General features: G+C 40.1%; 1 protein-coding gene across 3 annotated transcripts in view; it reads right to left on the bottom strand.

Moving 5' to 3' along the window:
• Nucleotides 1-6,195, bottom strand: part of LOC114600005 (solute carrier family 9 member C1-like) — a 53,518-nt gene extending 47,323 nt beyond the window's left edge. For 2 of the 3 annotated variants that reach the window (XM_028735813.2, XM_077931969.1), the window contains exons 1-2: nt 5,518-6,195; nt 1,625-1,725 (exon numbers count right to left, since the gene is read on the bottom strand). In XM_028735813.2, coding sequence (XP_028591646.2) covers nt 1,625-1,725; nt 5,518-5,734 — 318 coding nt within the window. In that variant the 5' untranslated portion in view covers nt 5,735-6,195. The remainder of the gene's footprint in view (nt 1-1,624; nt 1,726-5,517) is intronic. The other variant, XM_077931973.1, reaches the window with a different exon arrangement.
• Nucleotides 6,196-14,622: the final 8,427 nt, after the last annotated feature.

Here is a 14,622-nt window from a genome sequence, read left to right on the forward strand (position 1 = left end):
CAGGTTTCAGCTGCCTGGAAGGTTTCCAAGGCTTGATCGGGTTGAAATGGGCTGAGGCTGCTTGGAACAGGAACAGTGGTACCTCGGGTTAAGAACTTACCGTAATTCGTTCTGGAGGTCCGTTCTTAACCTGAAACTGTTCTTAACCTGAGGCACCACTTTAGCTAATGGGGCCTCCTGATGCCGTCACACTGCCATCACGTGATTTCTGTTCTCATCCTGAAGCAAAGTTCTTAACCCGAGGTACTATTTCTGGGTTAGCGGAGTCTGTAACCTGAAGCGTCTGTAACCCAAGGTACCACTGTATTGTCGGGGGTGGTGTGGGAGTGAGTTAATACTTTTTGCTAGGTCTGGGTTGCTCTGGGTTTTATGACTGCATGGTGGAAGCTGCCTTTGGAGGCTTGCTGCCCTAAAAAGCAACTTTTGAATCTCTGAAATAAGCCAGAAACCCACCATCCGGCCCCATTTCTTCCCCTCTCCATAAGCGGGCTGCATTCTTCTTTCCACCATCAGCATACGTCCAGCCACAGTCTAGTCGCTGGCTCCTATGGTAGGGAGCAAGAGCAATCGGGGGAGGGCTCGGGGAGTTGAGGGAGAAGAGTTTGGAGAACCACACTTAGGTGTAGCTAGGTGAGGCATGGGGCAATGGACGTCACACTGCGGGGTCTGCAGCATGCCTGAGCCACTCATCTCTCCTGAGGGGAAGGCAGTGGGCGGACTGCCTGCAAGCTCCGCGCTGCTTTTTTGAGCAGCACGGGACTTGCTTCTGCCCACCGCCTCAGCTGCCCTACAGCTGAAGAGGAGGCTGCAGAGAGGCTCCATGCTGCACACCTTGCCTTGGCTTGCTCCGCCCCATGGGCAGCTCGCTCTGTCCCCAGCTGCAGGGCACACACACTGCCCTGGGCACCCGAGCGGCTAGCCTTGCCACTGGGAGGAGGACCTCCTAAATTGTAGAGTCGGATCCAGTGTTAGATGGGAAGCTGGGTGTCTGAAACTTTACCCTTGTGCAGTAGCTTTTAGTGCCCTCTGGTAAAACAATCTACAAGTTAATTTTTACAGAAATAATGATGTTTGAAACATTTTTAAAATGATGAGTCCTTGGCTCAAGTTGGAATTGGGCTTGGCATACCATGCTCTTTCCTTAAAATATATGCAAGAAGCCTGTTTCTTCCAAGCTCATTTCCAAATTTCAGATCTCTCCCCAAACCCTCTCCCCTGAAAACCCATATATTTTGCTCTGCCACTTCTTTCAGTAGCAAACGCTTTTCAATCTGGGTATTTCCCAAGCTGAATGGCTTTGAAGTGGCAGAACCCACTGGCTCATCTTCAAGAAAGCAACTTGAAGAGGGGTCCACAAATCCACCTTGCCTAGAGACACCTCAAAATGCTAAACTGGCAACAGCAACTATGTTATCCTCTGTAGGCTAGTAATGTGGAGACAATTTGCATAAAGACCTGGTGTCAGAGACATGCAGGGAGAGCAGAGATGGAATTGAATTTCCTCTCTCCTTCTGCCTCCTCCTCAACCTACTGTGTCTGCAACAGCACTTCGTTTACAAAATATCAGTAAAATCTATTTCCTTATTAGTTATTGAAATGGGGGAAATTAATTGTTCTCCATTACCTGAGCTGAAAAATGGGGTATTGTTCCAATGCCAGTTCCTACTAAACATACAATTACCAGAATAGGAATTTTTACTTCTTTGATAATTGTTCGTAACAGGGCTGAGGGAAAAAATATATTACAAATGTAATCAATACTACTGTTACATAATTTCAAGAATGTCAGTAAATAACTATAGTTTTATTAATTCAATGTTTCTTTATAAAAATGTTTATCAACATTTCTATAAATAAAATGAAAACTATCAGCTGAACACAAATTTTTTTACAAAAGAATAAAGTAGTATTAAACACAACACTGAACAATCATAAAAATTACTGACTTATCTTACATGTTTAAACTACTGAACATGCCTGTTGACATAAAGAAATTCTTCATCAAAATCCTATCACTAAAATTACAAGTAAATTAGAGATTTATAAAATCTAAATCTTAGTGTCTCTGTTGTGTTTTATAAATTTGCTAGTTGTTTTGAGGACACTTGTTGAAAAATATGATATAAATTGACAGAATACACACACACACACACACACACACACAAGCACAGTAGTATTAAAATAAAGATATATTTGATAAAAAAATTATCTAATCTCATCTAGTAATTAAAGGTTTTGGAGGTAAAAACAGTTTGGGTCTTTTAGAGTTCAGAAAGTGCTTTGGGACAAATATTGCCTGCCCGTGCACTTGTTTCTATGCCCCCGCCCCCAGTGTCTGAAAACTAATGGATTTATCAATAAATACAATATTACAAAGCCAATATGTCTGCAGGACTTTTGTCTTCTGTAAAAGCTGTCCTGAACTTTATCAAACTCTAGAAAGAGGAGAATATTTCACAATAGCATTAAAGTAATTGCATAACAGATTTATACTAGAGATGAGAGCTGTATACCTTGTCATTTTTTTTTAAAGTATATTGCTTCTTAAAGAAATATAGAAACTTTTTGGGGAAGTAATATGCCTGTAGTTATTTTTATAATTCTGTACAATTATAACATTTAGAGTATGATCTGTCTAGGAAAAGCATTTTTATCCCATTGATTTCAGTGGGAAGTAAACACTTCTTAAATCACCTATTGAAATTAATGGGACTTTAATTTGGCTGAATCATGACCATATTTATATTCTAATGTAATTCTGTATAATTATATAAACATATTTGTTATGGACTACCATTAAGGCAATAAGCCATTGTTTGATGTATAAGGATACAGATATAAATTGCACATAAAATATTATTAAGAGACATTTTTGTTAATTATATTGCACAAAGGGATGTGTCATAATGCCATAATATTTATTGGACTGCTTTCTTTGTGACTGAATTCTACTATAAAGATTAAAATAATGAATAAATCATAATTTGAGTCACTTCTATAGAGGGAAAGAGAATTTCTCCATTTATTGCAATGCAACAAACTCATTTTTAAAGGAATAGTATTTAGATGTAACTATTTTCACCATTAAAATACAGTTTAAGAAATAGTGTATTAGATGCTAAAAGATCCCATTCATTCACCCATTCTAAACTGCTAAAAAAAAGAGTATATGCAAATAATAGTTTAGCTCTCATATAAATGCAAAGTTCTAATTCAATAATGAGACTCTTATTACATCCTGAGTCATGAGTAGCATTTAAGGGCTTTCTATGCAGCTGCAGATATTTCAACTGAGTTATGATGATGATGCTTTCAAACACAGAACACAATATTCTCTGTAATATGGCAAGAAAGTTTAAAAGCAGTTTGTCTTCTTCAGATGGTTTGGCATTCAAATTCTCAGTAACTGGATAGATTACCTGCTGTGATACGGCAAAAGTATATAAAAATGTGTGACTATTAAGGGAATTGTGTTTAATCCAGTTCATATGAATAACCCTTCATTCCTTCATTCATATTTCTGAGTATAAATGGCATTTTTGTTTATGTTTAATATTTTTAAAGTGAATAGTTATAATAGGTTGATGGCCTGGGGCACTTAATTATTTTAATTACTAGCTAACTGCCATCTTTTAATTTTTTAATACACTGCTATTATTTTTATTATATAAATTTATAAACCACTTTACTGCCTGAAATAATTGAAGCAATGTACACTATAAAAATAAGACTCAAAACTATGCGGAAAACCTCTAAAAAATAATGAAACAATATCTAACGATATACAATTAGCATTCCATAAATGACTGGGTCACACCGCAAGGAAGCCCTTCTTTAATCAAACTGTGATATTCCTAAATCTTTAGTGGTTTCTAAACCTATTTCCAAAAAATGCATGACAACTACAATAAAGTGTTCATAATAGGAGGTGGGTATGTGAAAAAGAAGCTAGTCTCTCTCATTCCTTTTTAACATATCTAGTTCCAATAAGTTGAGGTTAATTTTCTTATATTATAAATCCAGAATCATTTAGAGAAATTTATGGTTGGCTATCTAACTCACATCAGAGATGTAACTGCTCTCACTACCGAATAAAGCAACAAGCATCACCTCTGTATTGCTTCTTGGAACCATCCAGCCAGGTAGCCAGAGATGGTCTCTCTCATAATCTCTGTTTTGCAAGGCCACCCAAGACTTCTCAAGCAGGTAATATGTAACTAGCTAAATTATATGTACTTTAGTGGTTTTATTTGCAAATCTGATTGCTGCCTCCCACTTTTCTCAATTTCCCCAAATAAATTTGTTTATGCTTTGACATTTGACTTCATTGGTTTTTAAAATGCAATTCTAGGGAAATCTTTGCTAAGTGTTAAGACTGCATGGATGTCCAGGTACGTTTTGTGTCCTAAGGATATTTCACAAGATTTGTTAAGTTTTGTGTCTTCAGGGCTTTGGAGGAGTAGATACATCTCTGTAGTTTTTAATATTTCTAGAGACGAGTTTAAGAGAAGCTGTCCTTGTCAGTAAGGCTTATAAATCCCCCAAATAATCAAAGTGTAGAGCAGAAAAATGGGAACCTGTGACTCCCTGGTGTTGTTCGATTCCCACTCCAATCAGCCCCAGCCAGTATAGTTCATGTTCAGGGAATGAAGAGAGCGGTAGTCTAACAATAACTGGAAGGCAAGATATGTGGCCTAGTGGTTTCTTCAGGTTAGGATCAGCATGTAGTAGCAGCATATTCAAAGGAACCAACTACTAGGGTCCAAGGGGTATTCAATAAAATATTGGAGGGCTGCCCCCAAAAAGTTGATGGGCAATGCCGTTCAAATGGTGTGCATGCACTGTGTCAAGTGATCGATTATGCAGGGCAGGACTTAGTTCCCCCCAATATTTAATTCAAGTTGGTACCAATTTAAGGCATGGGGGCCTTACACAAAAAGCAGAGTGAGAGGTTCCATTATGGAAAGTCACCTGCAGCTGGGTATTTTATGTAAAATATTTACTCCACTTTTCATTTTAGTTATCCCACAAGGTAGCTTGTGGTACTAACATAGGAAGAGACCTTCTGCTTCAGGTCAGTGGCCCACCTGGTCCAGTCAACTAGAATTAGATCCCTATAAGCTCACAAGCAAGACCTTCTGCTCTACACTTGTGTTTCCCTGCAGGTGTTATTCAGAGGGCCTCCGATTGCGTTAAAGCAGCAGGAAAAGAAAATGCACCTTGCGGGGGTTGTGCATTGCTGAACACCATGCTTCTCTTATTTAGGCGTCCAATTAAGCATCCATGATAGTCAACATGCAAACCTATAGCAATTCTAGCTAGCATTTACTACATGTTATCCGTGTGCTTGGCACTCCACAATACCAAGTTGTCTTATGTTATACGGTTGTTTTGTGAGGGGGGGGTAGAGTCTGCGTTTTCACAAGCTTATCGTACGGACGCACTCATAAGAGTGGCTAACGGGGCTGCTTCTTGCCCTAGCGCGAGCTAATGCAACTCAGCAGCCACTAGCCCTACCTCCCAAGAGGAAGCTCATAAAAACCACGAGCACAATCATCGGCCGCTTCTTCGCGATGAGGTGGTAGCTGTCGTAATACAAATCGGCGTCGTCGTCATGGTTATGGCGCATCGAAATGTAGGTCCGGCGGCCGGTGCCCGGGGCGGGCAAGCTGAGGTTTAAGTCGCCCCTCGCCTTCCACGAGGCCTCGGCCTCCGCGAAGTACGAGAAGCCCATGGGCTTCTAGGAGGGAGCCGGAGCCAGGGAGAGAGGCCGCCGGGGAGCCGCCCACAAGATCCCTTTCGCGTGCGAAAAGTTTACGTGTTCGCGAGCGGCCTCGGCGCCTTCAAAAGTTGCGGGCTGAGCGGTCTCTTCCCCGCCCTGAAAGCGGCGAGCTCCGGCAGGCAAACGGCCGTTTCCGCTTCCCGGCGGCTTTCGTCCGCGGACGGCGGTTGTCCGTTGGAGTTCAAACTCACCTCACGCCGGGCCTCCCCCGCCAGCACGTGCCTATGTCGTCAGGAGAATTCGGTGGGCGAGGGCGCTGGTGGAGGTTGAAGGCAGGCGGCGACTCCGCCATCATCATTGGCATCCCCTCAGACAACTTCCCTGGGCGCGGGGACCAGGGAGAGCACCAATATATTACACAGCATCCTGCCACTAATCCTACTGGGCCTCATTCCCCTCTAAGGCTGTGGCTGTGGAGTGTCAGAGAGAGAGCAAAATGGCACCCACAGCCAAGAAATGTCTTCAGCCAGCCCTAATCCTGTTGCTGCCTTTCTGATGTAGGAGATTTGAGTCTATGCTACCATAGGCTTCCCCAAGCCTCTAGTGCAGTGTTTCCCAACCTTGGGCCTCCAGCTGTTTTTGGACTACAACTCCCATCATCCCTAGCTAGCAAGATCAGTGGTCAGGGATGATGGGAATTGTAGTTCAAAAACAGCTGGAGGCCCAAGGTTGGGAAACACTGCTCTAGTGCGTGTAATTCAAAGTGCTTGCATGGGAAACGCAATTCAGGAAATAGCAATGTAATGTTGCATTGTGTACATTTTAAATTTTTTTTGTTTTTTTAAAAATAGATTTGTATCCTACCCTTCCTCCCAAAGGAACACCAATGTGTCAGCCAACATGCTCAGTCCTCACTGGGTTGTTTGGCATTGGTAGGGATCTATTTACCCCCTGTTAATTTACGAACTTATGTATTTATGCATACACACCTGGGGGTCCCCCATGTATGTAGAATCAGTACCTTTTTTTACATGATCTTTTTTGCTTCCAGACTGATAGACACTTGATCACCTAGTTGATAATTAGTGGATAGAGGTAGGACCTGCAACAAAATGCTGCAGTGCTGTGCATCTTCTCCTAGTAGGAGCACTCTTGTTCCAGATTCCTGGTAGCCTGCCATGCTCTTCTCCAGTTTTCAGAGATCCAAGTACAGAGGCTAGCTGTGCTCAGACAGTTATACAGTAAGGGAAATACACTTTCCATGTGCATTGGTAAATACTTACCTGTCTGGCTAGCTTGCGGGTGCAGGAGAAACATTGATCCTTGCCATAACATGAGAGAAATAGGTTCCAGTGCAGTTAAGTTTATCCTTAAGCACAAAGCATTAAAATATCATTTTACATGTTCCAGAACTAGTCTGTCAAAGAAACTGCTTTCAGAAATAGTCCCTTAGCACTACTTAAGCCCTGAATGACATGTGACATGTAGCTTGCCCTTGTTTTTCAATATTTTATAAATTATGCCATTTCTAATCCTGAATTAAATGGTGCCTCAACAGTCACAGTTAATTTTTTCCCCAATTGAATTTTGTCCTAAATATCTCTACTTTGTCCAGAAAAACATAATAATTATTGACATAATTTATACCCCACACCTTCATCATAGAGTTATGTTCCCAGGGTCTTATAGAATACTGGGGGGGGAAATACAATTAAATAATAATAATAATAATGCAGGCAGACAAAAGCAGTAAATTAAAATAAGCTAAAACAGCAACAATAAATTTGAATAGATGGTAAACTAAAACTATTCTAAGTTAAATAATGTTTAGCAGTTAACTAAAACTATTCTAAGTTAAATAATGTTTAGCAGTTAACTAAAACTATTCTAAGTTAAATAATGTTTAGCAGTTCTTAAAAGCCTGGGAAAACAAATGCTTTTGCCTGATAGTAATGAGGTCTCTAGGCAGGCAGAAAAGTTTGTCTAGTCAACACCCGCCATACTTCTCATGGTGGGAGCACCCAGCGAGAGGCCTCAGTGGACAGGTGGACTGATATGAGAGGTGAACCCAAAAATGCCTGTGTTCTGAGCTGTATAAAGCTTTTAAAAATTAAAATCTTTATTAAAATTAAAAACTTTCTAAATTAAGTTCAGAAGCTCATAGACAGCCAGCAGAGTTGTTTTAATACAGGCAAGTTGTGATCTCTTTGCCTATCCTTGTTTAGCAAATGAATCTCAGCATTCTGGACTTACTGCATGTAGAGCACATTGCAGTAACCCTACTTGGAGGTTCCTAGAACATGGGTAATTTCTGATAGATCATCCAGGCTGGGCTTCAGTCAGCATATCACCCTCCTCAACTGATAGGTCTGTTGTACCTAACACTGTACCATTACTTTTTCTGCCTCGCCTGACCCAGCTGGAAAAGAGAGCTACGTATCCTCATTCAGCAGCTTCATATAAATTATGAAGCATACAGGGGCATTTTACCCACTCATGCCAAGGGAGAAGCAAAGTCGGAGCAATCAGGATGCAAACATCAGCACTTAGCTTGTGCATATTATTGGTTTATTAAGTCAATCTTCTTGGCTTACTCAGGAAGATGGGGCAGTGTGCTCCTCTCAGTATGCAATGTAGTTTTTCAGGAGTTAATATTTCTTAAGTTTGGAATTGATAAAGAAGCTTGTTGATGAAGTCATCAGGCTCTTGTGTGCTGCCCAGAGAACAGAGCTGAAGTGTGGGTGGCTTGCTGGGCAGGTGAGTTGAACCCACACATCAGCCTTACCAAATGTACACATCCCCCCCATCCAGGGCCAGATTTAGATGAAGAGAGGCCCTAGGCTACTCCACTTGTGAGGCCCCTCCCCATCCCCCACCCTCACAACTAGAAGAAAATGGAAGAGTGTTATAAACAAAATTGAGTGAACCCAAGGATGATGACGGGTATTTAAAATTCTACAATTCACAATTTCTCCTCTAAAGGACATAATATATTGCTAAATACCATGGTGATTTTTAAAAAATGCATAAAATTAACACTGAAAACTTTTGCAACAACTGAACTTTGTAAACCTTTTGTGGGGTTATGGCCTGGGCAGGCCTGGAACTAGAAGGAGGGCAAGTGGGCACTCTATCAAATGACAGCGCATGAGTTACATGGAGCAGTGCCTTTTCGCTGGTGGTGCCCATTGTATGCCTCACTCTTCCCAGACCTCTCTTTTGGCCTGCATTTTGGAGCTTTATAATTTAGGAAGACTTTGGAAGAACTGGTTGATAAGTCTTATCAGTTGCTGACATATGAACAGATTTTATTTGCTGCTATTCTGTGCTTCTGGTGCACCAGGGTTTACACCAGCGTAATAGAGTTGGACAGGATGCCGGAAGGGATACAATTTATGAGCTTTCTCCATTATCTGAACAGCAGGGGGTGTTCAGTCAACAGTGCAAAGGCTGAGCTGAATCATTCCCTGCTGGTTACCTGCTTTAAAAACAACATCAAACCTCTGGTTACGTAAAACATACTCAATAGATACACGAGACGTAACCGACTGTACTTTTTGCATAAATAAAGTATACTATTCATGTATCATATTGTAAATTTCAATGAAAGTAACTCAAAGTTCAATTAAAAAAGCAGAAGACCCAGTGGATCAGTTCATTCTCTAATCAGTTCATGCATAAGGTCCATACATGTATTAGTGTCTATTCCACCTGTGTCCATAAAGTCCAAACAATCCACATGAAAGGTTGTTACAATTCCACAGAATCCTTTCACAGACTCTAAGACAAAGATTTCCGGAATATTAGCCTTGTTTCGCCATCCTGGGCTTCTTCAGTAGTACAAGTTCTAGGTAATGCAAATAAGTACAAAATCGTGATCTCACACATTTTTACAGAAGGAATAATATAAAAACCATAAACAACTGTACATACCATATGTGATATAACAGGACAGTGGATCTTATGGCAGTGGATCTTATGGTGATAAGCAGCAACTGTTACAAAGTAGAGTTATATGGACAAACACACTATTGATTTGAGTTACAGGAGTTGGCAATCCACAGATACAAAATTTATTTCTTAAAGTGACCCATATGGCACGACAAACTTAGTCTATGCACTCTGGTGTCATCGGGACATAAAAAATCAGCTAAACCTTCATCTATATAGCTTAAAGAGAAGACTTCATTTAGAATGACCTGTAATTTATTTTTCACTGATGTGGTAGGGTCACTAGGTATAGGCAAGTAGAAATTTGAATTGCTTAATTGTTTCTCTGCTTCCTCAATCTAGTCAATCTTATTCATTAGTACAATGGCTTCCCCTTTATCTGCTGGTTTTATAATTAATTTTTTTATCAGTAGTAAGTTCGTTCAGGATTAGAGAATATTGCTTACTCAAATTGTACTTCCTGCAACTCCCTATGTTCTTCTCTCTAATGTTTAGGTCACGGTGTACTAAATGTTGAATTTCTAGATCAAGGAAAGGTAAATGATGTGGACTTGATGTTCCTTCAAAGGTCAAGTGTCGATTTACACTATTAATCCAGCGGTTAAACGGTTCATGGGCCATGGGCTTCAAATGTGCTCCCAGTGTGGCCAATATCTTTATAAGAAATTTTGATTTAAAACACATAAAAAAGTTTATGGCCATGCTGTAGTGTAGTGTTTATACGACTGTGAATAAAAGGTGGCTGGGCTCATTGTCTTGGGGTTTGGGGGGAAGAGGTGACAAAACTCATTTCCAATAAGTGCCCCCCTTTATTTCCATAACAAGTCCTTGAGTCTGTACTCTGTACACCAGGGACCTAGAAGGTGCAGGGTTTGTCAGTCCAACCCCTGCACAGTCTCATCAGGGCTGACCTTAAGGCAATGGAGCAATTGGGCCAAATTGGGCCCCACGGGCCGCTCCTAAGGGGGCCCCTGCACCAGGGCAATCTAGATGGATTTTATTTATATCTATAAGATTTTGCAGACTTGGGCTGTGAACTGGGGCCCTACAAAAAAAAATCAAGTTGTGCCCCACTGCTTCAAATTGGACCCCACTGGCTTGCCCTAATAGTTGCTGGGCCTGAGTTGCCCTGACCTTGCATGAAGTCTTGATTTACAATTTTGGGAGAGGGGAGACTGCGGCACTGGGGAGCGGGCAGGCTGGCGAGGCCCCCTAGATTTAGAGGCCCAAGTTGTCCTGCCCTCTCATGAAGTCTTGGGTTTACAATTTTGGGAGATTGGAGACTGCCCACTGGGGAACGGGAGGGCTGGTGGGGCCCCCCTAGATTTAGAGGCCCTAGGCTTCAGCCTACTTAGTCTATACATAAATCCAGCACTGACCCCATCCAAACTAGCCCCTTAGTCTAGGTCTCAGTTTGGCCTTATACACTTTCATTATTTATTTGAATACTTTATTGAGAATTCATTAATAGGGCTTTGATATAAATGCTATTTTGATGTGTGCATAGATAGATAGATAGATAGATAGATAGATAGATAGATAGATATTAGATAGATAATAGTGTAGTGTACCAAATAATAGTGAATGGGTTAGATAGATAGGTGTAGTTTAAGGTTAAGAACATAATTATTGTTGAGTAATAAGAACAAAGGGATTTCCAAAGTGACTGATAAATATAAGGGGTAGTTCTATAACTTAGTAGAGAAAATAGTCTTTTATTCAACATAAATTTTAATACTTAGCTCAGTTTGACACTGTTTTACAGGTGCAAAATGGGCAAATGATTCATAGCTCTAAGGCTATCCACATTCTGCCCCCCTTCCCTGTGTTAGACAAGAAAATGAGAAGACAATGGCAAAGGCTTGGGAAAGATGTAGAAAATGAGCCTTCCCTTATTACCACCCATTTTCATGGTTTTCCATCAATTTTCTCTGCTTCTGGTTGATTAAAAAAACACCCACAATTGTTCCCACAAATGTGACAAAATGAAAAAAAGATGAAGGCAGCCTCTGTAGCTGTTGTGGATGATATATAAAATAAATATCACATACAGAAATACATTCAGGGCATTAGAAAATTGTAAATGGCAGGTCCACAGCATCTTCACATCAGGGTGCAACTGCTATCTTCAAAATATCTAATGCCTTGACTGAAGCCCCTAAATGGGTGGATAATAATGAGTTGAAGGAAATCTTAGTAATGTGAATGAAGGGAGCTTCAAAGGACTTCAAAGAACAGGAAGAACTGGCCACATCTATGTCATGTACTTGGCCATGTAAGTGTTTGAGTCATTAACACTGCCTAGCAGTTGTGGTCTTTGGGACTTCCCATGTTTTTAGATACACTGATGGCACCAAAATAATTCTTTACTGAATCCTGCCATTTCCACCCAGTCATACTGGCTATCCATACATCTGCTTGTATCAGCCTTTAATATATAGTTTTCTATTTAAACACCATACATTGTTCAGGATACAACAAAAGGTGTAGAAAATGATTCAATGCAGGCCCAAAGTACAAGTTACAGAGAGTTGCAAATAAAAAGTGTAGAGAAACTCTTCAAATATCATTCATTTTAAACCTCTTAAACTAAACTAAATATAGAGGAAATTAATTGTTCTTTTTGTGAGGAGACATGGATGGTGCTTATTCATCTGCATTATGACACTTATTGTGCTATGTAGTGGCTAGAGTGTTAAGTTTTAATGTTGCAAAATCTAGCTTCAGCCATGAAACTCTCAGTGTAATCAGCATCTCAGGGCTGTTCTGAAGTTCATGAAGGGTGGTAGGGTATGATTATAGTAAATTATGTCCAATTATCATTCTCATTGCAATTAAAGGATCATTCACCTTCCACATTAAGTTCTGAAATTTGGGATAGGGACCACCTGTCTGCAAGCCACATTTGACATAACACGGACCCCAATTCAGTTCACAAAGCTGTTTGCCTCAAACCATGCCTGCCTGTGCCATATCTGACAGCCATATTAGCACACACAAAAAATACTTTATACTTTATTCAGGGAGATTGCAGTTTATAGACCCATTCACTTCTCAGGCAAAGTTAGCCTTTAGGAAATGTATCCAGTTACACTTACAGAGTCAGAAAAAGACAGAAGTTGGGACATTCTGATTTCTTTTAATACATAGAATTCTGACAGATTACATTTGTAGATAAATGTCTAAAGCCAGTATTTTTATGGCCTTTTTAGGTAGAGAGAATAAAAAACATACCCAAAAAAAGAAGTATCTCCTGAGGTTCCTCAGAGGAAGCATGGAGATGAGAAAAAGGAAATGGGTTACTGAGGGGAACATCAGGAAGGATGTCCAAGAAAGAGAGGGTTTGAGGAGGCACACCATCCCCACCTCACTGTTATTAGAAAACACATTCAACATCCATATAAGGTGTTTCAGCTGAAATTCCTGAAGTTATTTTTCATAGCAAGCAACTGTAAGAAGTAAATGTATTAGAAAGACAACCCAAATTATTAATCTGCAATTTTATCAGGACAAATAGCTGATTTGAATGCTAACACAGAAAAAGGTATAAGAATTATTGTGAATTATTCTGCCTGCACAACTAAGCATGTCATTACCATGCAAGTTAAAAAAGGACAAATAATATTCTTGACAAGCAGAATTGAGAGAACAATATACATCGATTGGTGAATGGGTAGAAAATTATTTAATTGATTCTATTCTGCCAATGCAAGTTGAGACAAAAAAATAGGGCAAGTCAAAAATGAAGTGCAAAAATGCTTCACTGAGTCCTTAATAGTAAAAGAGGCTTTCATCATCTACTCAGCTGACAAAGATGAGAATATCTTACCCAAAAATTGATAAAGAATTGCATAAAACATGCAATTTCAAGTTATGGGTTAAAAACATATTGTTCCAGTGGTTTTGGTAGGGATGAAGCAAATGAGCCCAGCTAACAACAGCAAAAGCATTTTTATTGTAATGTCCCTGGAATCCAGACTTCAGCATAATGCTCTTTTGTTCCTTTTTTTGAAAGATAAAAAAGCAGGACCCCCCCCCCAAAAAAAAAAAGTTATAACAAAAATGGTTTCATTTATGAAGGGGGGAATTGTACTTTATAAAAATCAACACACAGCTTTACTGAACCATTTATGTGTATGAATCATATGCCCTGTTGCTTTATTATTTTCAAAGTCCCAATAAGACACTATTCTAACTTTGTTGATGAGGAAAGAGCCACCAGATATGCAGAGTAAGATCAGTGCTAGACTGGATCAGTGCCCTGTTCTTGGACGTGGTACCCCAGTCTCCAAGTTTATACAAAGCTCGAAATGTGGCTTCTCACACAATTCAACCCTGAAACCTCGAGTTTCAGAGAATGAAATGCAACAATGCCAGAATTTAGCAAGTTCCTCTTGTACCTTTTAAATGAGCACATTTTGGTATGCAACTCATTCTGACAATTCAAATGAACTGATTCACCATACTAAACACCACTGCGTGTGTTTGTCTCTGTGTGCAGTTGTGTGTGCAAGTGTGTCTTGCTATGTGCATAGGTCACTGTAAAGAAACAGTAAAATTACTGTAAATTTCATCTTAAGGCTCTTACAAGATGCAATGTGCTTCACCAGCCAACTATTTCTTCTGCCTCCCAACACTTGTTCCCTCATTTAGCCCAGAGAAGAATTCTGGAGAACATGAAAACTTGAACAATATTTTGTGATATTTTGGTTGGCCTAAGGAAGGAAAGTATTGTCCCAGTATGAATTTTGGATTTTATTTTTTATGGGCCAAAACCTTTTGACTGCAGGAATACCTCCATCCCCTGCAGAGGCTACAACCAGTTTTGCATTGTCTGCCAGTACGACTAACACAAGCCGACGGCAGCTCATAACGCCTGCGCAACTTGTACATTTCATTTGTAAACAAGGTCGTCTGTTTTAAAGGCACCAAGTAGACATGGGGCAAAT

Source organism: Podarcis muralis, chromosome 1, assembly GCF_964188315.1.
Source record: "Podarcis muralis chromosome 1, rPodMur119.hap1.1, whole genome shotgun sequence".
Lineage (NCBI taxonomy): Eukaryota > Metazoa > Chordata > Lepidosauria > Squamata > Lacertidae > Podarcis > Podarcis muralis.